General features: G+C 58.8%; 1 protein-coding gene across 9 annotated transcripts in view; it reads right to left on the reverse strand.

Moving 5' to 3' along the window:
• Positions 1-22,973, reverse strand: part of SORCS2 (sortilin related VPS10 domain containing receptor 2) — a 444,813-nt gene that overhangs the window by 16,933 nt on the left and 404,907 nt on the right. For all 9 annotated transcript variants that reach the window (XR_004324677.1, XM_032493427.1, XM_032493461.1 and 6 more), the window contains exons 12-18: positions 18,908-18,984; positions 14,189-14,280; positions 13,141-13,248; positions 6,462-6,582; positions 5,582-5,715; positions 4,657-4,782; positions 2,201-2,372 (exon numbers count right to left, since the gene is read on the reverse strand). Coding sequence is in view for 8 of the 9 variants with exons in the window: in XM_032493427.1 (XP_032349318.1) it covers positions 2,201-2,372; positions 4,657-4,782; positions 5,582-5,715; positions 6,462-6,582; positions 13,141-13,248; positions 14,189-14,280; positions 18,908-18,984 (830 nt within the window). In the remaining variant the exon portion in view is untranslated. The remainder of the gene's footprint in view (positions 1-2,200; positions 2,373-4,656; positions 4,783-5,581; positions 5,716-6,461; positions 6,583-13,140; positions 13,249-14,188; positions 14,281-18,907; positions 18,985-22,973) is intronic.

Below are 22,973 nucleotides of genomic sequence, written 5' to 3' on the forward strand. Positions count from 1 at the left end.
TCCTTTTCACTGGATGCTCATCTGCTGACGCCCAGCCTCCCTCTGCGGAGATGCTGTTGCTCCCGTGCCAAAGTCAGCTGGGCGCGCTTGTGCGGGTGTTTCTGCCTTCCCTATCCGGTCTTAGTTTCAGTTCTTAGATATTTACAGACCTTGGGCCCCCCTATATCCCATACTGTTTCCATACCTGGGTTGGCCTCTGTGTGTGTGTATATGTGTGTGTGTGTGTGTGTGTGCACGCGTGTGCTGGTATATGGACATGTCTGTGGTTGTGTGTGTGAACACGTGTGTGTAAGTGCCGTGTGTGTGAGAACATGCGTGTGCACAGTGTGTGTGTGTGTGTGTGTGTGTGTGTGTGTGTGTGTGTACCCGCCCCAACCCCACACCCACACTCCTTCCCCACGGCTCCAACGAGCGAGCCAGTGGTCTTTTTTGGACTGTGGTGTGCGTGGGAGACCTCTTTCTTCCAAGAACATCTTTCTGTCACATCTCTCTGTGATGCTGCGGGCGAGGGTCCCAGCCCACTGGGGAGGGAGGGAGGCTGACAGGCAAATCCAGACTTGGCTCCGGTTGGAAGAGTCAAGAACCGCGGGTGTGACTGTGCGGCCGGGATTCCAGCCTCTAGGGGGCAGCATGCGGCTGCTTTCCCTGCACGTCTGTCCCGGGGCTCCAGGCGGCAGATGGGTCCACTCGGAGGCTGCGTGTAGTCCCAGGCCGGGCAGGAGGCTTCGTACTCCTCTGCTGCGAATGGAGCCCCACCTCCAGCACCCCAGGGCTGCCTGAGGCACGAAGCATGACTCAGGGCCAGGCCCCATCAACACGTGGATGGGGACAGGAGGGACTGCGAGCTGCCCCAGGACCGGCTCAGGTCTGGGGGCCGTGGGCCGGGCGCTGTCCCCACGGGGTCCCCAGGCCGCGACCCTACACCAGCTCCATCACTGGTTACCGTGCGGCCTCAGGTGAGCGGCTGCACCTGTCTGAGCCTCGGTGTCCCCAGCTACGAACGAAGCCGGTTGACTCTGAGGGGGAGGGAAGGGAGCTCGGACCCGTGGGCGCCCACGCGTACAGCTCTGGGCTCGCACACAGCCAGGGTCTCCTGTCTTCCAACGCCGAAGACCTGGGTCGGCATCACCCTGCCCCACCTGCGCACACTTTGAAGGGCACCTAGTGAGCACACGCGGTGATAAAGCCCCGCGCACCTCACCCGGCATATTCGTCAACCAAAGACCCGAATGTCCAATCGAGCCGCGCGCCCCGGAGGAGCTGGGGTCCTGGGGGAAGCCGGGGGCTCTGACTTCTCCCTTGTGCTCTTCTGTAGCTCTGAAGTTCCTGCGTGTTTGTAAGCTTTTCTAATTTGTTTTTGAATGTTCTGCTGTAAGCATTTGTCACCTCCATAATCAGAAAAACAAGCACGCTGCATATCAATTTAAGTAAACTGAGAGGAGATTTAGAAAATAACCATCGTTAATTTGGGAGCACAGGATTTTTGGTGATATTTATATTCTCATGTTTTTAATGTGTCTTTCCAATGAGTATATACCGTTCTTAAAATTGGAAGAAAATGTAGCACCTGTACTAAAGGAAAAAAAGACTAAGAGACTGGGAGAAAATTCACGTGCGTGCGTGCGTGTGTGTGTACTACATGCAGTGTATCTCTACATCATCCATTTATATTCATAGACATATATTTATAGACAGATATATTTAGATCTATGTCCACAGTGTATCTGCTTATCAGTCAATCATCTGTTTATTTATCATCAGAATTTACCTTTGGCTGTGGGATGACAAGGAATAGTTTTTTTTCATTTCTTGCTTTTCTTAAGACTGTCAATTAACTAAACCAGCATAAGTAGAGGTTTAAAACACTGTATTGCCGCCCACAGGAACGGATACATCTGACATCACCGTCCAGCTAACACACCACCCCCCACACAGAGACGTGTGAAGCCGGGTCCCTCGGCCTGAGCTGGCTGCCCGCTGTTAGGCTCCTGTGTTCCTGTGTCATTGTTTCAGTGCTGGTCTGGTCCCAGGAAGGGATTTCCGGCCCACTGGCCCATCCCGCAGTTTGCAAACCCAGGTCCACGCTGCGCGGCACGAACGGCGCGGGGGCGGTGAGAACACTGCACAGTCCTGTTCGCCCAGACGAAGTGGCCTCGCAGGGACGGCACCAGGGCACCAGCCGCCCGGAGGGACCCCTCACCTGCTCCTGCCGCACCACGAATAGGACGTCCTCTCCCGGTCGCACGGCCACCGCCTCTCCACGGATGCTGACCTGCAGGCCCCGGGGCGGCAGGAGCGGGCACTGCAGCTGCGCCGGGCTCTGGCGTGGGTCCACGCCGCCCTCGCACACGTTGGACACCACCTTCCGGTACCTGCGGTCAGACAGCGGGTCAGGGTCGCACGCACAGGAGGGGGGTGGGCTGGCCCGGCCGGACCTGCTTGTCACCGTGCATATGTGCGGTGGCTCCGGGCTTGCGACCTCCCTCTGCCAACTCCTGCCCTCCTCCCACCTCCACCTGATTGTTCTTTCGGCCCCATTTCAGAGATGAGAAAACGGAGGCTCAGCGGAGGCAATGACAGTGAATGGAGGACGTTTCTTTGGTCTGATCGTGTTACTACCAATGACAACAGCTGTTGCTGCTGAGGGGAGGGCTGGGGAGCCGCTCTGAGTTCCGTGGCCTTGCTGGGGACTGTGGTCCGGGGAGGACAGAGTACCTGAGGCAGGTGGGCGGGGCTCAACCTGGGCCCCACAGCTGATGCGCTAAGTGGCTGTGGGCCACACGACCCCCTTCAGGCTCCTCTCCCTGTTACATGGAGGGAGTGGGGCCAGATGATGCTGAGTCACCAACTCACTCATGCAGCAAGTTTACTGAGTGCCTACTCTGTGCTGGGTGCTGGGGTCCGGGGTGATCGCTCACAGCCCCTCCCCTTGCAGAGCAGACTGCCTAGTAGGGGAGGCAGACCTCACCAAACCATCTCCCCTATCAAGTGCCGGGAAGGAGCAGCACCTGGGAACCTGGGCCCGGAGAAAGGGGCTTTCAGCTGAGATCAGAAGGGTGTGCAGGAGAGGGGAGAGTGTCCTGGGCAGCGGAACCAGTGTGTGAAAAGGCCCTGTGGTGGGTGGCCGAAATCCAGAGTGGGGACAGGTGTAGGCTGAGGGTGGGGAGGGGTTGGTGGGCACAGTTCGCTGGGGTCTAGTAAACTTTTAGGAGACAACGGGAAAATCACTGCTGGGGGGTTCATCATCCGACCTGCCATTTGTGATGCTCCCTCCGGCTACACCGGGATTCTGGGGCTGTAAACCTAACATCACTGCCAAAGGGCCTCCATCTGCCCACCTCCCTGTGCCTGAACTTCAGAAGTTTATCAGGCAAAACCACATTTGATTATTTTGGAAGAAAATATGCTCCCTAAGAGCTACCCGCTCACAGCCCCTTGGTGCCAGAGTCTGCAGGTGGCATGAAGCAGATTCACTTGCCCTCGACATGGGGCCTGGCTCTGACCCTGCAGACGAGTCCCTGCTGGCCAAGCCCTGGCAGGTGCGCTGGGGCAGCCGCTGTGTCTCCCTGATGGAGGAGGGCTGGATGAGTGACAGATGGATGACGGATGAGTGGTTGGAGGACAGAAGGATGGGTGGATGATGGATGAATGGATGAGTCAGTGAAAGAATAAATTGATGGATGATGGATGGATGGGTGGATGGATGAATGGATGACGGGTGGATGGATGAATGGATGACGGATGGATGGGGGAGTAAATGGATAAATGATTCGATGGATGGATGGATGGATGGATGACGGAATTTATGACACTGTGGTCCAAGCCTGCAAATTCTCGTCCTGCTTCTTGGTGCCGTGGGCTTGGCCCCGCCCCACCCCAGGGGCAGTCATGGGGATTTTCTAATGATCCCACAGGCATTTCACTCCTTATGTCTTCCTCAGAGGGAAGCAGGGTCCTTTGGAGAGCATCCTTGGGGCCTCCTGGAGCTGCAGGTTCACAGCTGTACGTACCTAACATTTTTATAGAACATTAATCCTTTATACACAATGTGCTCAGCCTCTGGTGGAGGAAAAGCATCCTACGTGCTCACACTTGCGGAAGGATCTACCATTATGCACGGCATGTGTTCGTCACACCACATACTGTGTGTCATGGAGCTTACAGTCCAGCTTACAGTCCTGGCAAGTGTGACAATAACTGGGATGTGGACTCCTATAGAGTAAGCTCGGGGTCCAGGGTGGGTCAAGGAAGGCTTCCTGGAGGAAGCGCCATTCGAGCTGAGGCCTAAAGGGATTGTGAGCATCTCTGGCCCAGCTCAGGCCTGGCCACTCGGTGTTGGTCAATGGGGAAGGGTCCTGGCGCCACAGGGGCTCTGAAGGACTGGGGGAGGGGTGTCAATGCTCTGGGAGGGCTCAGTCCCTGCAGCAGGTGTGAGCTACCCCTGGACCTTCTCTGCCCGTTGTTCTCTGTCCGGAGCCAGTTCAAGACTCCTCTTCTCCTTGATGCTGACTCTCATGGGCTCCGACTCGAGAACCCCCCCGGTCAGCGCCTGGGGCGACTCACTGACTTCTCTTTCCTGGTCTCTACGCAGGGAGCTGCAGGCACCAGGCAGCAATGGGTAGGGGGCACCGTGGTTCTGCCCCGTGCTGCACTCACCCGAGGCTGCTCGTGTAGGTCTGGCCCAGGACACAGTCATCAGGCGGGGACACGGGGTTAAACCAGAAGTTGGCAAAGCACTTGTTGGCGTCGGACTCGAAGGAGGAGCGCTCAAATCCATAGTCACTGGGAGGAGGGAAAAACAGTGGTCAGGAGACAGCTGCTGGCGGGGATGGGAGCCAGCCTGGGGCAGGGGCCTCACACTGAGGGCCCACTATGCACCCGACTGTGAGGACACAGAGGCAGACCCACAGGGCCCCATCCCAGGGGGGAGACAGGCCTGAAAGCTGACAGTTATGTTCCAGGTGAGAAGGGATGCAAAGAGCATTCTGGGAAATCACAGGAGAGCACTGAGCCCAGCCTGGGTGCCCTGGAAGGCTGCCTGGAGGAGGTGGGCTTAATCTCAAAGGAATATCAAGAGACAGTGAGGGGAAGAGGGGGAAGGGCACTGCAGGCGGGGACTGGTCCCTTCAGTGCTAGTGCAGGGAGACACAGGCAGAGGTGGCAGGAAGGTGAGGGGTAAGGACAGCTGGAGAGGCAGATGGGTGGACCAGAGACCCCAGGAGCCAGGTTCCAGAACCTGGACATTCTCCAGTGGGCAGCAGAGTTTTTGACTGGGGCAAGGGAGCTGTCGGGGGGTTTTCTGCAGAGTCCCTGGATGGAGGAGAAGGAGCTTGGTGGCACATCTGGCCACCGAGATGCCCTCTCTTGTCCTCAGGTCCCTCTCCTACCTGTGAGCAGACCACCTGTGCTGGTTTTAAAACTACGTCCAGGAGTTCTTTAATGTGGGCTGGACCCAGCGTCTCAGTTCTAACGCACAGAATAAGGGGGGGTAATGGACACCCTCCCGCTGCCCGCTTCACCGCGGGGCAGCCGGACGCCCAGGCCAGCAGTCCGAGGGGCTGTGCTGGAGCGGGACCCTCACCAGAGGAAGTCGGAGGCCCGGCACTGGCACACGCGGGCCGTGAGCGCCGCCGTGAAGCTCCGCCCCTTGATGCACCAGGACGCGGGCTTTCTCCTCCGGAAGCTCCTCTGCTGGCCCATGATGCAGCGGTCGCCCTGCGCGGGAACATCCTGGTCACCGGCCGCCTGGAGGGTCCGCCCTGCGCCGGCTTGTGCTGCCCACCTGGCGGGTTCTGCAAGCCCCAGGCAGCCGTCGGGCAGGGAAACCGCGGCCCTGGGGTGGGGGTGGGGGGCGCGTGCGTTCACGGAGCCCCCGCTGGGTACAGGCTCCGTCTGGGCCCCGAGGGGTCTCAAGGTGGCTGGAAAAGAGGCCCGAGGGTGCCAGAGCCCCGAGCAGGAGCTGGGACGAGCCATGGCCCCCGGGCCTCACAGGACACACGGCAGGCCCTCAGACGACCAGAAGAGGCCACACCCATGTGAACAGGCGCTGAGGCAGTGATGGGGCGGGGTCCTCCCAGCACTGCCAGAGCCCCCACACTCTGAATCCTGACCTTGGGCAGCACAACCTGCTCTGAACCGCCCCGGGAGGCCATCCTGGTCCTGATTTATTCCTGAGCGTGGATGTTACACATTTTGCTGTAGAAACATTTGTGCCTGAGATTATGGGGAGAGGGCTGCCCCAGACCCACTGGGGTGTCACCTACTATATGATACATATGCCCCTGTGACCCCGAGCAGAGCTGACACCAGGCTGGCTCAGGGCCTGTGTGCCTGCACCCGAGAGTGCCTGCAGACCCTGGCCAGGCAGGAAATCCCGCAGAAGGGCTAGACATCTGCCGGAGGCCCCGCGACCTTGCAGGCCGGGGCTCTGTCGGGCGGAGAGGGCCTGCGGCTGGGCCCACCTGCAGGTTGCTGAGGTCCCAGGAGCCATAGTCGTCCTCGCCGCACTGCCTGGAGAACGAGGGCCGGAAGTCCACCTTGACCAGCTCCCAGTCGGAGCGGAAGCTGATGTGGCCGAAGACGCTGGGGAGGGGAGCGGAGGGAGGGCGGAGCCCACCTTAGTCTGGCCCGTCCCTGAGGTGCCACACTGCCCCTCCTGGCCTCGGTGCCCCCCCGCACAGCGGGCCCAGCGGCTCCTCGCCCGCCCTCGCTGGGCTGCCCTGGGACTGGACTCACGGCCCTGTGCTGGGCCTGGCCAGCCACAGGCATTTGGGCGTTGGCATTAAGTAGTCCCACGACGGTCACACGTTATGTGTGGCTTGTCAGTGGCACTGGTGTGGGTCATCCCACATGGCCCCCCGATGGACCAGGAAGCAGGTACAGTCGGGTCGCGAGCCCGGGCCCTCCCACAGCCCTCATGCCGCTCCTTGCAGAATTCTGTTCTGCAGAATGATTCATGGTCAGGTGTCTGCATCCCGTGCTACTTTTCTCCCAGCCTCTGTCAGCCCGACCCGCTGGGGGCCTGTGCTGCAGAAACCCAGCCCTGCAGAGCTGGGCCACAGGCTGTTTAACACCTAGCAGAGCCGGCACACCGAAGACAAGTAACGAGTCATCACACAGGCTCAGAGCAGCGGGATGGGAAGGATCTCAGTGTGGTGCCTGCCGTGTGGCCCCCGGCCCTGGTGGGTGGAGAAAGCAGGGGACAGGCCACCATGGGCGCCGGTGGTCTACAGAGCGCCCACTATGTGCCAGGAGCTCCGTGTATACACAGCCCACTCTACAGAAAGGAAAACTGAGGCTTAGGGAGGTTGAGTAACTTGCTCAAGGTCACACAACTTGTTTGTGCCATTTCTTCTCCCTCAGCAGCCATTTGTGAAGTGCCTGCCATGTGCCCAGTCTCCCTCGTTCTCTGGGAAGGCTGCTGCTTAAGGGATTTCCACCTGACCCCCCACCACCTCACACCTGCACTCCACATACCACCACAGAAGAGGGGTCCAGCCTGCACTTCTCTGGTCCTTCTCCAGTCCAGCCTACAGCACTCAGGCCGTATTACTAGATGTCGAGCATGTGAATGGAGGCGGTGACGCACCCACTCTGGCCTTGGTCCCCTTCCAAGCACACTGACTGACAGGAGCTGGATACTGGGGGGAGGCCAGTTATGGGCTGAAAGGCTGGAAGCTCCATTCTAGAATAATAGTTGAGAAAGGTCTTGGACTGTTTTCTGGGCGACCTGATGGCTGGCCCTGAAGGTCTGAGGCTGATACTTGAAGAGAAGTTTTGCCTCCATAGGGCAGCTCTGAGCGCACAGGTCTCAGGTGATACGCCTTCACCACGACTGTGACCTTGGGCAGGTCCTTTCCTCTCTGTACCTCAGTTTCCTTGGCTTTAAAATGAGGACAGTAACACTGGTCTTTCAGGATCGATGGTGGATTAGTAATGGTTTGTGTAGGATGCTTGGCACTTAGTAGGAGATTTTTACACACACACACTCACACGCTCACACATCCTCCTGTGCACACACCTGTTACCTCTACTGCCCAGTCTCTCAAAGGAGACACTATGATCTTGATTTTGCAGGTAAGACCCCAGCCTCTGCAGGGGCCCCCTCTGGTCCTCGCAGCCCCCCGGCCTCCCTCTGTCTTGGCCTGGCCCTCCCTCGGTGGTCAGTCTCCCTGTCCTCCCGTCCTGGACACCGACAGGGTGCAAGGGGGCCGATGGCTCTGCACGTGCTCCACCCTCCTTCCTCCGCAGCCCTGGGGTCTGGAGGCCCCCTGTGCTCCTCCTTCCAGCCCTGGTCTCTCACCAGCAGCCCCTCTGCCCTTCTCTCCTCCCTGCAGTGTGAGTCGTGGCCCCCGCCGCTCTTCTTCGGAGTCATCAGTGGAGCCGCAGGGCGCGGCCTGGGGCCTCTCCTGCTGCTGGTGGACGTGGCCTGGCGAGGACCAAACACTCCCCGGCCGCCCCTTCTACTCTGCCTTGTGCACCTGTTCCCGCAGGTGCTGTTTCCCACCGTGGGGTCCTGGGAGTCCCGGACGGTGGTGACCGTGGCTGCAGAGGTGTCCTTCCTGTCATCTGTCCGACTCCCATCCTGCCATCAACTGCCCTCTTCCTGGAGGTGCCACTATGTGGGAACTGTCTTGGCCACAGCGTCCCCTTCTCCCAAGCAAAGCCCGCTGGTTTAGGTATTTAAACAGGGTGAGGGTCTCATCTCACTTAAGGGACATCTTTAAGGGACAACTCCCGGGTCCTCAGCAGCCTGAGCCGCATCCCCTGCTGTCTAGAAACCACATTGCTGTGTGCTCAACCCTCCCTCCCCTCCCCTCCTCACCAGCCCCCGAGAGGAATGTACTGTCATTATTCCCATCTTATGGACGAGAAGACTGAGTCAAGAGACCCCCCTTGGGATGGCACTGCCTTGGCCCACCTCCAGGGGGAGCCAGCTTCAGGCCGCCTGGCTGGTTACTGAGAGGCTGCTGAAGCTTTGCCCAGGAAGCTTGCTCCAGCCCCAGCGTGGAGCACAGCCCCTGCCTGGGGCACAGGCCCTGCGGGGAGGTCTCTGTGTTGCTGTGTTCCCAGCTGGAGCTGAGAAGAGGCTGGTTTGGTTGATCGCACTCATCCTTTTATGAAACCTAACAGCTCAGATGGTACTTCGAGAAATATCTGTCACCTGGCTCACTGTGAATTTTACGAAAGAGATCCGAGGGGAGCCTATTTCTTTCTTTACAATTAATAAGGAAAAACTGGGCCAGGCTGTGCCGACTGAGCGAGGAGTCCTGCGCCTTTCAAAGAGCCCACACCCCTCCAGTGGGTGCAGCCTGGGGAGGGCCTGGGAGCTCCCCAGACCCGCTTGGGGCCTGGGGGACCCTCACCCTCTGAGGCTGCACTGGTGGGGACTGGAGAACTGGCAAGTGTGAGACATGCTGAGGGAAGCATCTCGGAAGGCCACTGTGGGCAGCTTGGATGTGACCTTTGGGCAGATTTGGATACAGAATCATCTGGGAAAATGCTGTCAGGAAACAGGACAGTAGGAGAGAGAGACAGAGACACAGGGTCAGGAGGGAGGGAGAGATGAGGGGAGAGAGAGACAGACAGACAGAGAGAGGGAAGGAATTTGAGAGTGGTTTGGAGATGCAGTGTGGTGAATTAGAGGCCTTTAGGAACAGTTCTGATGGTTTAGGAAAAAGAACTTAAAAGGTTATGCAGCACTTGGCTCTGAATTCTGCCTTAGTGTCCCAGGGCTCAAATGCTGCTGGCGGGAGGTGAAAATCGGGCCGGGACAAAGGGCTTGATGTTCTGCAGCTCCTAGGTCAATGCCCCGGGGTAGAAAGTGTGCCCATTTCTCGGCTGGGGAAGCTGAGGCCCCCCACCCAGCTCACTTGTTCAACCTCTGCAAAGCCAGCAAAGGCCAGCCATCGCCTCTGGTATTTCCCACTCCTCCCTTCTGCTCTGTGGAGTCTGGTCCTGGGAAACTGGTCGACCAGCAGAGGGTCCAGGCTGAGCCTGGAGGCCACACTGCAGAGAGCCCGAGGCTGGAATCTTCCTCTCCTACCTCTCCTCCCAGCCCGAAGACCCCCAGAGCATGACGGAAGAGTAAACACGTGACGTCCTGAAGGGCTGAACACATCCCAGGGCCTGGGAGGAGAGGAATTCGGTGTCCAGGGAGAACCACAGGCAGGGCGTTTGGAGAATTCCAAGTGTGATGATTCCTCACCAAGGTTTTGACGGCGAGCTTCCCAGGGTCCCCGCCCCAGCTCTGCCTCTCCGGGGCCACGCAGAGCTGATGTGAGGGGGCCCCTTTCCCACCACTCCCTCGGTGCGGAATTATTGAAATGTGAGCACTTCTGGGGCGGGGGACAGATAAATCCTTCCCTGGAGACTATTGTGAGAATAAAATGAGATAACGTAAAAATTGAATCCATAACACGCAGTTGATGCTCCGTAAAACTTCCTCTCGGCCCTCGTTGCGGGAGGCCCGGGGAGGATGCAGGGAGGAGGCCAGAGGTCCCGGTCCTGGTGGCAGGGGAGGCCCCCTGGAGGGTCACCGAAGCCAAACTCCAGTCTGGCAGGAACTCAGACGTGCCTGAGCTCTTGTCTCAAACGCCCCGGGAGAGAGAGGGCTCCGTGCTCTCTGTTTGCACACAGCTCTGCTCCGTCTGCTGTTCCCAGAGGCCTGCGTGGTGGGCACACAGGCAGCTGCGGTCGCTGATCACTCAGTGATGGGCTTTCCAGGGCTGTGCTCCCAGCCCTGCCCCAGGCGCCCAGGGGAACCAGGGGCAGCATTCATCCGGGACCCGCAGGAGCCCCGGGGCAGAGGCAGGCCTAGGGGGGGCTGTCCACCCTGAGCAGTTTCTCTCCAGCTTAAGCCTAAGACTGGGGGCCAGGCACCCCTGGGGGCTTATCCAAGCGGGCCTCTTTGGGGCATTCAGAAGGGTGAGCACCTAGCTCTTCCCAGGTGATGGGGGAGTTGGTGGGGGCTTGGGCACGAAGGCCATTGTGAGCTGGAAGGTCAGACAGGAGATGCCAACTGGGACTAACCCTGGCAATGAATCCGGCCACCACTGGGCACAGGGCCCCTCCAGGCCGCGCAGGCAGGGTAGGGGTCGCAGCGCCTGGCCACTCCGCTGGGAGTGGGTGGAACCCCTCTAGGAAGGGCCCAGCCAGAGGTAGAACTAGGTCCAAAACCCCAGAGGGACAAGTGTCAGCTCCTTCTCGACCCACAGCTCATCCCTGGGCCTGGGTTTCCCTCGTCCAGGCCCAGTTCAAGGTCAGCTGTTCTGAGATACCTTGATGACCACCCGCCCCACCCGCTGGCCCTGTGGTGGCAGCAACTTCCCCGTTAGGGAAACAGTGCTGCTCTTTGCTACATTTGACCTGTCTGCCCCCTGGGCCACCAGCCCTGTGGGTCCTCGGGGTCCCTGGTGCCCAGAACAGAGGGCGGCACGCTGCAGGCCAGGCTGGAAGGATGGGAGAAGGGCTGGCCTCACGGCCTCGGCTGTGGTGCGGAGCCGGGAGGACTCAGTCAGCGGGTGGAGGCCCACCTCCCTTCCACCCTGGACCAGCTGTCCTGGCCCTCCTGGGCTGGGGACTCAGACCCAGGCCAGCCCTCAGGAAGCGTCCTCAAAGTCTGCTCAAAGGAAAGAGGGGAAGTAACTTGGAAGGCCGGCTCAAGACAGAGGTGTCCAAAGCACCAGGGTCCGCTCCCAGCATCAGGGGGCCCTGGGTCTTCCTTGGGCAGTGACAAGGGGGAGAGTCCCTGGGGCATTGTGGGGCTTCCTGGGGCTGCCATAACTAATTTCCACAAACAGTTGCTTCAAACAACAGACACGTCTTAGTTCTGGAGCCAGAAATCTGAGATTTAGGTATTCACGGAGCGGGCTTCCTCTGGAGGCCACAGGGGAGGCTCCTTTCTGCTTCCTCCAGCTGCTGGGCCCCAGGGGCTCCTGGGCTTGTGCCCGCATCACCCCAGCCTCTGCCTCTGTCTTCACACAACGTTCTCCCTGCTTGGCTGGTTCCTCTCCTCTTCGTATAAGACACGAGTCACTGGATTTAGGGCCACCCTACTCCTGTGTGACCGACCTCATCACAGCTAATCACATCCACAAAGGCCCTATTTCCAACTATGGTCACATCCAGAGGCTCTGGGTGGATGCGAACTTTGGGGGACACTGTCCTCCCCAGTTCAAGCATCATCAGTAAAAAGCAAGCAGGGTGCACGGGGCCCGCTCTTCCGCACCAGGTGCAGCAGGCGCCACGGCATGGGCGTGGCTGGTAGAAACGCAGAGGTCAGCTCTGCCTGGACACGTGCCCAGGAGGGCCGATCGCCCAGGAGAGGACTTCCACAGGCAGACTCTCATTTCCAGTTTCTGGGTGAGCACCTTTTCTCCCCAACCAGGCCCCAGAGCACGGTCAAGCCCTGTGTGCCTCCTTCAGTCCCTGCCTGCTCAGGCTCTGCTCCTGGCCTTGGGATGCCCCATCCTCCAAACAGGGATGGCCTTTGATCTGGGCCAGGGTCATGGGGCTGGACTCACAGCCTGGATCTGCCCTGCACTGGCCCATTTGGGTCTCAGGTCCTGTCTGTGCAGCGTGCACACAAGTCCTTCACAGGTGCCAACAGCCAATAATCATCACCACCATCATCACCACCACCATCATCATCATCATCACCACCATCATCACCACCATCACCACCATCATCACCACCATCATCATCACAATCATCATCACCATCATCACCGTCATCATCACCACCATCATCACCACTTTCATCATGACCATCATCATCACCACCTTCATCACCACCATCAGCACCACCTTCATCATCTCAAAAGGTTGGATGGGCAGTGATCCAGAGCCAACCCTTGACTCTTGGTCCCACCCCTCATCAGGTAATAGTGGGCAGGTGACCAATGTCCCTGAATAGGGACAGAACAGCAACCTGCAAGTGGCTGAAGGTGAGAGGAAACAGTGGACAGTAAGAGATAAGGAAGCAGGTGTGAAGATGGAGGTGAGAGTGAGGAGGATGGGGAGGGAGGCCGTGGGTCAGTGTTGAACCTGCCTAGAGCAGTAAGGCCCGAGATGGCCCTCCACCATGGCCCGCCTGGGGTTCGGCTCTGACCTGCCTGCCCACCGCCCGTGGGCACTCACGTCATGACCAGTGTCTCGTCTCCCGGCTCACTCAGCAACCCGTCCACAAACACGGAGGTGCTGGTGAAGTTGTGCGTGCTCCAGGTGAGGCCCTCGTCCACGCTGAACCTGCCAGGAGAAGGGGAGTCACCACCTCTGGGCAGGTGGGAACACATCCTGTGTCCAGGACCCACTGCCCCGCCGGACCCAGCCCTGCCCTTGCCCAGGGACCAGAGCTGTCCAGCTGAAGTATCTGGGGGAACAGGTGGGAGCAGTGGCTGACCCCAGGCCCAGTCCAGTGTCTCAGCCACAACTGGATCCCTGACCTCACTCTCTCCTGGGAGGTCACAGCGGCCACCTGCTGGCACCAGGTGGCATCCACATCTGCTTAGTGACACCACAGTCAAGGAGTCCTGGGAGCCAAAGAGCTGCTTTATACCCTCTGGATCGTAGAGTTACTGGGCTTTGGAAACACCCAGGTCAGCCCCACCCAATGCCCAAGCCAGCCCGGGGGCTGCCTCCCTGTGCGGCACACCACAATGTCACCAGCTTGCCGTGCAGAAAGATCTTTTTCAGACTAAAGTGATATTGCCTTCCTAGCAGCTTCCCCAACTCTGCTTTTGGAGTCCAGAGCTCACACCTGCTCTCTCTTCTCCACAACAGCCCTTCAGATGTCTGAAGCGATGCCAAACCCACTCTCCCTTGGGCACATGCTGCTGGCTTCCTTGTCTGACCCCACCTCCTCACACTTAACTGATTCCTGTCTTGTAAAAGTCACCTCCTCATGGGAAGCCCCCCTGCTCCCCCAGGGCGGCCTCTCTCTGGCCCACCTGACCATGCTGTCATCATCCCCTGTTTCCTGGTCTCCCCAGGCCAGGCCGGGAGCAGCCTTTGTTGGGGGTGGACTTTACAGAGCCTGCTGCTACCCACCTCCCTGATGGGGCTTAGTGCCATGGTCCTGGGGCCCCGGGGGCAGCCATTCTGGGGAAAGTTCTGAAGGGTTCCCAGTGGAGAGAAAGAGCCCCGCCCACTGCCCACGCCCACCCAGCGCAGGGCCCGAGGACCTTACTTCAGGATCTTCAAGGGGATGGAGGTGTCTTTGATGGCCACGATCACGCCACCGTGGTCCAGGTAGAGGATGTGGTGCTCTTCCTCGAACACCTGCAGAGGAGAGCGGGCGGCCTTCTGACGGCAGGACCCTGACGAGGGTCAGAGGTCGCTCAGGGTCGGGGTCACTCGCCAGGGGCAGAATTGCCCACACACTGGCTGGGGGACCGCAGGAGGCCAGCTCCCTGTGGCAGGGCTGGTGTGAGGGCTCCCCGTGCTCTCCCGCCCCATCCAGACTCAGTGCACATGGGGTGAATGGATGATGATGGCAATTTCTGGACCATTGGCGAGAGAGAAAATTGCAAATAAACACTGTGGGGGTCCTGCCTGTAGGAAAAACTCACACACCAAAAAGGCCAATAGCGTGAGGATGAGAAAGCAGTAGTGGAATTTAGAAAAGCCTTTAGGATAAGCATCACCAGAAAGGCAAATCTCTATTTGACATTGACACAGTTCATGTGTCACCTCCTTCAGGAAGCCCTCCTGGATGCCATGCTGGGTGGGGAGCATCTCTGGGCCCCCTGCCCCAGCACTTGCTGCACTAATCTGTCATTGTCTCCTCCAGCCAGGGAGCCCCTCAAAAGCTGGGCCTGCCTCTGAGTCCTCTTTGTGGCCCAGCACCTGGCTCAGCTCACAGCTGGGGTGCCTGTGCTCAGGGAGTGTGTGTGGGATGAATGAATGAATGAGTGAGTGAATAAATGAATCTCTGCCAAGTCCTCGGGGGACAAAAGTTGAGCGGCCCAGCCTGGTGGTCTTTCTTGTCTGCAAACAGCCCTGGGCTGGGGTCCCATTTTATAGACGAGGAGGCTGAGGCTTGGAGCAGCTGGCGAGTCAAGGTCTCCCAGCTGGCAGGTGGCAGAGCTGGGTTTGGCTCTCCAGTCAGGACACAGGGGACCCCCTAGATCTTCCATGAGCACAAATACCTAGCTGGCAAGCATGTGTCTTGACCCCACCTGGGGAGGGGCACCTTGTCACTTCGCCCTGCAGCTCCCTTACAGGAAGTGGCCCCACCACTGCCCACCACAAGTCCACTTCCCACCCCGTCCAGCCGTCTCAGGGCCTGCAGGTTTGGTGGCAGGGATGCAGGGAACCTCAGGAGTCAGGGCAGAGCTGGGACCCGGCCCAGCCAGCCCCTCGCCAGGGCCAGCATGCTCATCGGTCAGCCGCCCGGGGTCTCGTTCAGAAGTCTCTAACTGGCATCTTCTCCCTGTTCTTCATGTTGAGTCTTTTTTATTTGAATGTCTGGAGCCAGCGGGAGGCTACCCGGGGAGGACCCAGAGCAGAGGCTCCACATCTTGGGAATATGAAACTTCGGCAGAGCCTGTGGGTGTCCCCAGGCCAAGCCCTCGGCCCCAACATCCCATCACCCCTACTGCCTCTCAACCCCACCAGAACCTTCCAACAGCCCCATGGCCCTTAGAATCACACCCAAAGCTTTCCACGGCCTTCGGGGCTCTAGGAGATGCCCCTGCCCACCTCTCTCCCACCCCACCCCTGTACCCCAGCCACCCTGGTCTCCTTTCCCCGAACACGCCTCAGGCCCTTTGCACATGCTGTCCCCTGGCTGCAAAGCTCTTCCCCAGATACTTCCACCTTCTGATCATCTTGCTGGCTTTCCCACTGCCCACAGAAATTCTCTAGGACACACTTCTGACTTGACTAAGGAGGAGGGGCTCCTCTTGAAAAATGGCAGAAGTCTGGCCATCTGTGAGCCATGCCCTTAAACGTGTCTGCGAGGTGGGGAGAGGAGAAGGAGGGGAGGGGGTGGCTGGCTGGCACGGGGGCCTCTACTGCACATACACAGTCTTGTTTAATGGCAACCATGCTCGGAGGTTATTTCCCCACTTTCCAAAGAGAGACCAGAGGCTCAGAGATGCACAGTGACTTGCCCAAGGCCACATAGCTGATAGTTGGCAGAGCCCAGGTTGACCCCAGGTCTGTGACTCGACTCCCTGCTGTTTCCACCATGACCCTCAGCCTGTGGGCTCCTGAGCAGGACATGTTCAGTGGGAGGAGGAGCTGTGTCTCATGTCATGAGGTCTCAGGCTGGAGTTGGGGTTCAGAGCACTAACTTGGGTGCTTCCCAGATCCCCTGCCAGCACTCACTCCCACAAGATTCCATGGGCACATCTGCAGGGAGTCAGAGGAGGCGGTGTGCCTGTGTCCTCTGTCCTAGGCGCTGGAAGGTACTCCAGATAAGTGTGCTGTCTGAGGCTACATTAACAGAGATAGCGTTTCCTGGATGAGGGAGGTGACATCATGCAGAATTAGGGTAAAGTGAGGAAGAACTTTTCACAATTCTCCCCATCTGTCCACCCGTCAAATAGACCCAGTGTTTCAGGTCCTCTGTTTGGGTCCCGGGTGATGGAAACCACGCTGGGTCCTGCCGTGTGGTACCAGAGACACAAAACACGCAGCAGGCAAGCTTGTCTCTGCCTTTGAACGTGCAGAAGCCTCTGCCTGCCCAGTGGGGGCCCTCTTTCCCACTCCACTGGGGCCCAACCCGCTTCTTTCCGCGGGAGATCGGCAGGTGCTGTGCAGTGAGAGGAAAGCCGAAGTGGGTTCTTGAAGCCTGATTGTTCCCAAGCAGGATTTACTTCTGGGAACTCGCTGGGCATGGTCTCGAGTATGTGCACAACCCCCTCCTGCCCTCAGATCCTGGGGTCCCTGGCACCCTCCTCCCTTAAGGACAGACAGCAGTCATTTGTACCAACCACCCACTGGGAAGACGAGGTGCCCCTCAGAGGTCCCAGGGCACCCCCACAGACAATTCCACTCTCATTAGCTTGGGACTCTGGAGAAAGGGGGCTCCAGCCCCCAGAAGCGGTCACAGGGCATTTGCACGTTCACTGCTATGGCTTTCTGCGCCTCGGCCAGTCCCCAGGCAGCAGGGCCAAGGGGACAGGAGGTCCCCCAACCTCCCCCCATCTCCTACCTCCTCCACCTCTGAGTTCTAGAGGGAGCTCCTTGATAGTCTTCTGGCTTTTTTTTTTTTTTTTTGATCATCCCAAGGAAGTCATGTCTTTAAAATGCTATACCCCTTAAGCAGCATACACACTGTCACTCATAATTCACATTCTGAGAGTTCGCCTCTCAAACATGTCTCACTGCATCCTTGACAAGCCGGCCTGAGCTTACCAGCTCATCTGGTCTTTGTGCCTTTGTCCCACCCCGGCCTCTGCCTCCTGCCCCCAAGTAAACTCCAAAACCCAGCTGGAGCACCTCTCCCTCCATGGACACACACGCCCACACGTGGGTGCCCCTCCTCTCCTCCACCAGGCACCCAAGCCCCAGCCCCCTACTCACCCCCATCTCTGCGGAAGGGCTGAGCAACACAGAGCAGCCCTGAACAGATGTTCTCCCATTTAATTCTGACAAGTCCCCAAGTCTGAAGTCTAGGCAGATTGCTGGACAAAAGTGGTCACTGTGAGTACCTTACAGGTAGTTTCTACCAAACTACATCTCTTCTGTTTCACTCAGTCTATTAAATCTAATAAGGGAGGGTGATTTCTCTAAAAAATGGGCAGGTGGTGACCTTTAAGAAAGTTTAGACATGTTTCACTAGTTTCAGTGAAACAGAAATATTATAACCCAATAAATCTCTTTTGCCCTTTTCAAAATTCCTTGTTTCTTGCATATTATTAAAAAACGCCAGGGCTTTAAACCAAGGGTGCTGGCAAGCTTTGCGCTTTGGGGATTCACATATTTGCCCAGTACCTGGGAGGGGGGCTGTGAGTGGGGCACTCAGGTGTGCAGAACATTGACCTAAAAATGGAGCTTCTTACAACCAGGGGAAGGGGAGACACACACAAAAATTTAGCACATTTTCTTAAGTGTTTAAGTAGAAACTGCCACTCTAGGAAGTTGGCCTGGGGCAGAGCACTTGGGTCCGGCTCCTGGGCCGCCTGGATGGCACAGGGCGCGCTGGACCGTCGGTCTCCCCTCCCACGGCCGCCCTGTCCTGCGGGACGCCCACCGCCAGCGGCACCGGCCCCCCCCCCCCCCCCGTCCAAGAATCTGAGCTGCCTGTGGCGGCCGCATGGAGGGGCCGTGTCCTGCGTAACTGCTTTCTCCTGTCTTCCCCCATCCTGCTTTTCTTTTCTCGGGTCACACAGAACATCAAATCATCACCCCTTGGACATCTCCCAGGAGTCCCAGCCCAGACTCACAGCGGCCCCCCCCCAATCCCCGAAACTGGCCCTTCCCCTGTGTTCTTTCCCTCCCATGCCTCTGCCGTCCACCCAGCAGCTGCCCCCGCTGGAAACCTGGGGGCTGTCCACGGCCCCCACTTCCCAGCCTCCGGGCTCAGGGCTCAGCCAGGCATCCGAGTCCCCGCGTGGCTTCCTGCCGGGACAGCACCGCCACCCCGTCCCTGGCACGTGTTCCCTTTGCTCTGACGTTCTCGGTAACCTGTCTGACTGTGTGAAGATGCGTCAGGTCTGGAATTCTCCAGGGGCAGACGCTCCCAGAGCGGCAAGGTGGTCTGGCCAGCCTGGCCCGGGCTTTCTATTCACAGTCAGCGATGTCATAGCTGCTGAAGGGAGCTGCGTCCTGCCCCTCAGGCTGGGGACGAGGAAGAAGTGTGTCTTTAGCGGGGAGGAGGTGAGAGAACAGAGGAGCCTCCCGGGAGTGCCGCGGGGTGAGCGTGGGGAGAGCGCCAGGCCCCTCCCCGCCCCCTTACCTGCCGCCAGGTGTGCCCACAGTCCGACGTGATGTACATCTCCTCTTTATATTCCACCAGCTGGGAGCCTAGGTTCCCTGGTCCGGAAGAAGAGAGGCAAGGCTGCTCTTAGGCTCAGCCGGCAATCCCCGCTACCAAGGTCTGAGCGCAGACAAATCCCCACACAAGGGCCGGTGTGTCCTGGGTCTACGTCTCCCACCACCAAAGCCACCCAGCGACTGGCCCCTTCTGCCCGCCTTTTCTAAGATGGGCCTGCTGTGATGGGTCCTAGTGAAGGATTAACCTTGCCCCTAGAAAGCCAGCCTCTGACAGCTTGGCGGAGCCCAGGTGCAGACAGAGCTTGGGGGCTTCAGGGGCCTCTCGGGTGATGAGTGTCGTTCAGGAGTAAGAAGTGTGGTGTGAACGGACTATACCTCAAAAAATAATTAAAAAAATTGAAGCCAGTTAAAAAAAAAAAAGAAAAAAAAGGAAAACAAAGGAAAAAAAGAAAAAAAAAGAAAAGTGTCATGAGGTGGTTGGGGACAGGCTACAGGCTAGGAGGACCCCGGCCAGGTGGGCCAGCGCAGGGTCACAGCAGCCCCTGATGAGCTGTCAACGGGGGCAGGACAGGGCTGGGCTCACATCTGGAGGTAGCCCCCTGGTGGCCGGGTGCAGGGGGGCCAGAGGCAGGTCCAGGTGAGAGGCAGGGTAAGCACACAGTAGGTGCTCACTAAATATCTGTTGAGGGGATGTTTGGGAGGACGGCGAGGTGGGCAGTCAGGAGGCTTCTCCTTGGTCCTGGTTCACTGGAGACTGCATGGGGCCAGCAGGTGGGTCACCAGCCTTGAAGACCACTCTGTGGGGCTGGGACTTAATTCCAGGGTGATTCCAGAGTGAGAACCCCCACTCAGTACCCAAGGCAACCCAGCTTGCAGGTGAGGAGACTGAGCCCACAAGGACTTCCACAGAAAGAACGCCCGCCACCCTGAAGACGCAGCTGCAGGACGGCTCAGGCCCCCTCAACAGCCTCCCGGGCCGGATCTCGGACAACAGGGTTCTCTGACTGGGTCCGATTTGGCAGCTTCCGCTGTGACTGCGGGACAATGGCAGGGACCAGGGGCCTGAGCTGCCAGGATGAAGGGGACCTGCTATGACATGGAAGCCATTCTGGACCCTCTCCTGGAGCCCCAGAGGCCCCTGATCTGGGCAGCGTCTCCATCACTTGCCCTTTGAAGCCTTATTCATGTGGTACTCTCAGGAGTATCTCATGAAGAGCCAGTTTAGATGTCTTTGGAAAATCCCAACGGAGATGGATTAACCTCAAACAGATGAGGCAAAGGGAGTTCAAGCAGAGTGGCAGAGGGTCTGTGTGCCTGCTTGCTGTTTTTGAGGTCCAACCAACCACCAAATCATTTATCCATCCATCCATCCATCCATCATCCATCCTCCATTAATTTATCCATCCATCCATCATCCATCCTCCATCATCCATTCATCACCCCTCCATCCACACATTTGTCTCTTCCTCATCAGTGCCACCCTCACCCACTCCTGCATTTATTCATCAGCATTTGCTGAGCGCCTGCTCTCTGCCCAGCCTTGTGCTAAGTTGTGGGGAGTCTGAGCTGAGTGACCATGGTGCCTGCTCCCAGGGAGCTCTTGGTCCAGCTGGAGAAGGAGAAGGGTGCCCTGCAATTGTGCACAGAGCCAGGATGCCCGAGGACCTGTGAGAGCAGGTGAGCTTGATGCCCCGGGGAGGAGGGGAATCGAGGAGAGATTCCTGCAGGAAGTGACCTCCACACTGTGCCTTGAAAGACAAACGCCACTGGCCAAGGGAAGGGGGCGGGTTGCCAGACAGAGGGACCGGCCTTGGCAACGGCATGGAGGTGGGAGGGGAGGTCAGTCAGGGGAGGTGGCACGGAGGGCAGGGTTCTCTTCTACCCTTCTGGTCACCAAAAGGTGCGGAGGAATGGCTGCTGAATGCAGTGAGGGAGCTGAGTGACTGAATGCTGCCCTGGGGCGGGGGCAGGTAGAGGAAGGAAGGGGCGCCCTTCATCTTCCCATCATTCCAGACGCCAGCAGAGATGTCGGGACACGCGCATCACACACGGAGGCGGTGCAGCGAAGGCTGCGGGGTCAGCACAACCTCGCAGGCAGGTGTGCAGTCTGTGATTTCAGTGTGTGATGTCTGTGTTCCCTGCTCCGTCTACCAAGGCTGTCAGGCTGCCAGTCACCTCACAGGCACTGGGGGGAAAATAAGGGAAAATTCACGGAGCACGTCCACAGGCTGTCAAAGCGGGAGGCTCTGCAGGAAAACACAGGCTGGTGCCCTCACTTTACGGATGGGGAAACCGAGGCTCGTGGGGGGATGTGACTGAGAGAGGCTTCCCTGCTGTGTCCCCTCCGGGCTGTTGTGGTGTCTCCTTGGGCCTCCGCCTTCCACACCCTGCTTCCATGCTCTGAGGGACTGGTATACAGTAGGTGCTCACCGAATGTGCACTTCCCTCTCTGTCCTTCCTCAGCCTCCAGGTTGCAACGTGGCTAAGACCCCAGGGCCACAACAGAGCAAAGCAGCAACACAAAATCCACCCCAGCCCACACTTGGTGGAGGAGGAAACTGGGACCCCGTGGCCCCCAAGCCCAGCACTGCTGGCGACCGAGACGTGGCTGGAGGTGCAGCTGGAGCGAGAGGACAGCCCCACTGGTCCTCTGGGAGCTGCCGAGCCTCCAGCTCCCGGGGTGGCCGAGTGAGCCCCGCCTGGCTGGTGGGACTCAGGCCAGCTCTTGTGATGCTCAGGCCCCTCAGCCTCATGTCAGGACACTACCCTGTGGTTGATGGGCCCCTGAGTCCCAGAGGAACAACTGCAGGAGGGCAGGGGGCACAGTGTCTCCCGGGAGCCCCAGGGGCTTTCCTGGTCTGGAGGGGGCTGGGGTGCTCCAAGCTCCCCACCACGGCCCCTCAAGGCTTTCTTGGCCACACGACTCTGTCGGGGCCAGAGCCCAGGGGGCGCTGCCACCTCCACTCTGTGTGGTCCTGAGGGTTCTCGCCTGGACGAGGAGCCGAGAAACAGGCGGTGATGTGTGGAGGCCCAGGATAGGTCATGAGGGTGGGGAGGGACCTCCACCTGCATCACACCTCTTAGTGCCCCCAAGTCAGAGACGATCATCCCCATTCCACAGATGAAGAAATGGAGGCCCAGAGAGGTGCTGTGCTCGCCCCAGATCAAGAGCTCGGAAAAGTCCGAGTCAGAATTGGGAGGGGCGCCCCCATCCTAACCACCCGCCTCTGCAGACTTGTGCCCTCGACTCGCCCAGTCAGGAGGAACACTCCAGCTGGCGCCCTCCATCTGCCTGCTTATTTCTGAGTTCGCTACAGCTATTTCTCGACCCTGGCGGTTAGAAGCCAGAGTTCCTGTCTTTGCTTCTTGAACACATCCTTTCCCTTCCTCACTGGAGTCATGGCTCCACTTCTAGATCCACCTGTGGGGTCTGGCTTCTGTCCACTGGACCGGAGGACAGGCCCCCAGTACAAGGGCCCCGGCATGGAGCCTGGCCCCAGGGCAGTGGCGTCCAGGCTCTGCTCGAACGACAGGATGACCTGCGGAAACACACCTGGAGGCCACGCTTTCTACCTGATCCCCAAAGCAGTCTATGAGTTCGTCCTCTTTTTGCAGGTGAGGAAGCTGAGGCTCAGACGGTCCAGTGAAATGCCCAAGGTGGAAATACTGGAAACTGTGCCTTTTGTACTTTGGTCATAATTTGGGTTTCAGCCCATTTTAAATAAGCCATCGCCTTCAGGCCCAGGGAACAGGGTCCACACGACTGCAGGTGCCCGACGCGGGGGCCCAGCCCGTCCCCGCGTGGGCCCTGGTGCCCCTGAGCTGCACTGCAATCGACGCTGACAGTGAGACGTCTCGGTGGTGCACGCCCATCGCCGACGCAGGCAGACCCTGCCCCGATCGGGAGCACAGGGGGACGGGAGGAACCTCAGAAGCTGGATGGTTCTACCCGCAAGCGCCTCTGCTCTGGCCGCTCCCCCATGGAAAGCCCCCTCTCTACAGGATGAAGTCGGGACCCCTCACCCTGA

The sequence above is a fragment of the Camelus ferus genome, chromosome 2 (genome assembly GCF_009834535.1).
Source record: "Camelus ferus isolate YT-003-E chromosome 2, BCGSAC_Cfer_1.0, whole genome shotgun sequence".
NCBI classification, from domain to species: domain Eukaryota; kingdom Metazoa; phylum Chordata; class Mammalia; order Artiodactyla; family Camelidae; genus Camelus; species Camelus ferus.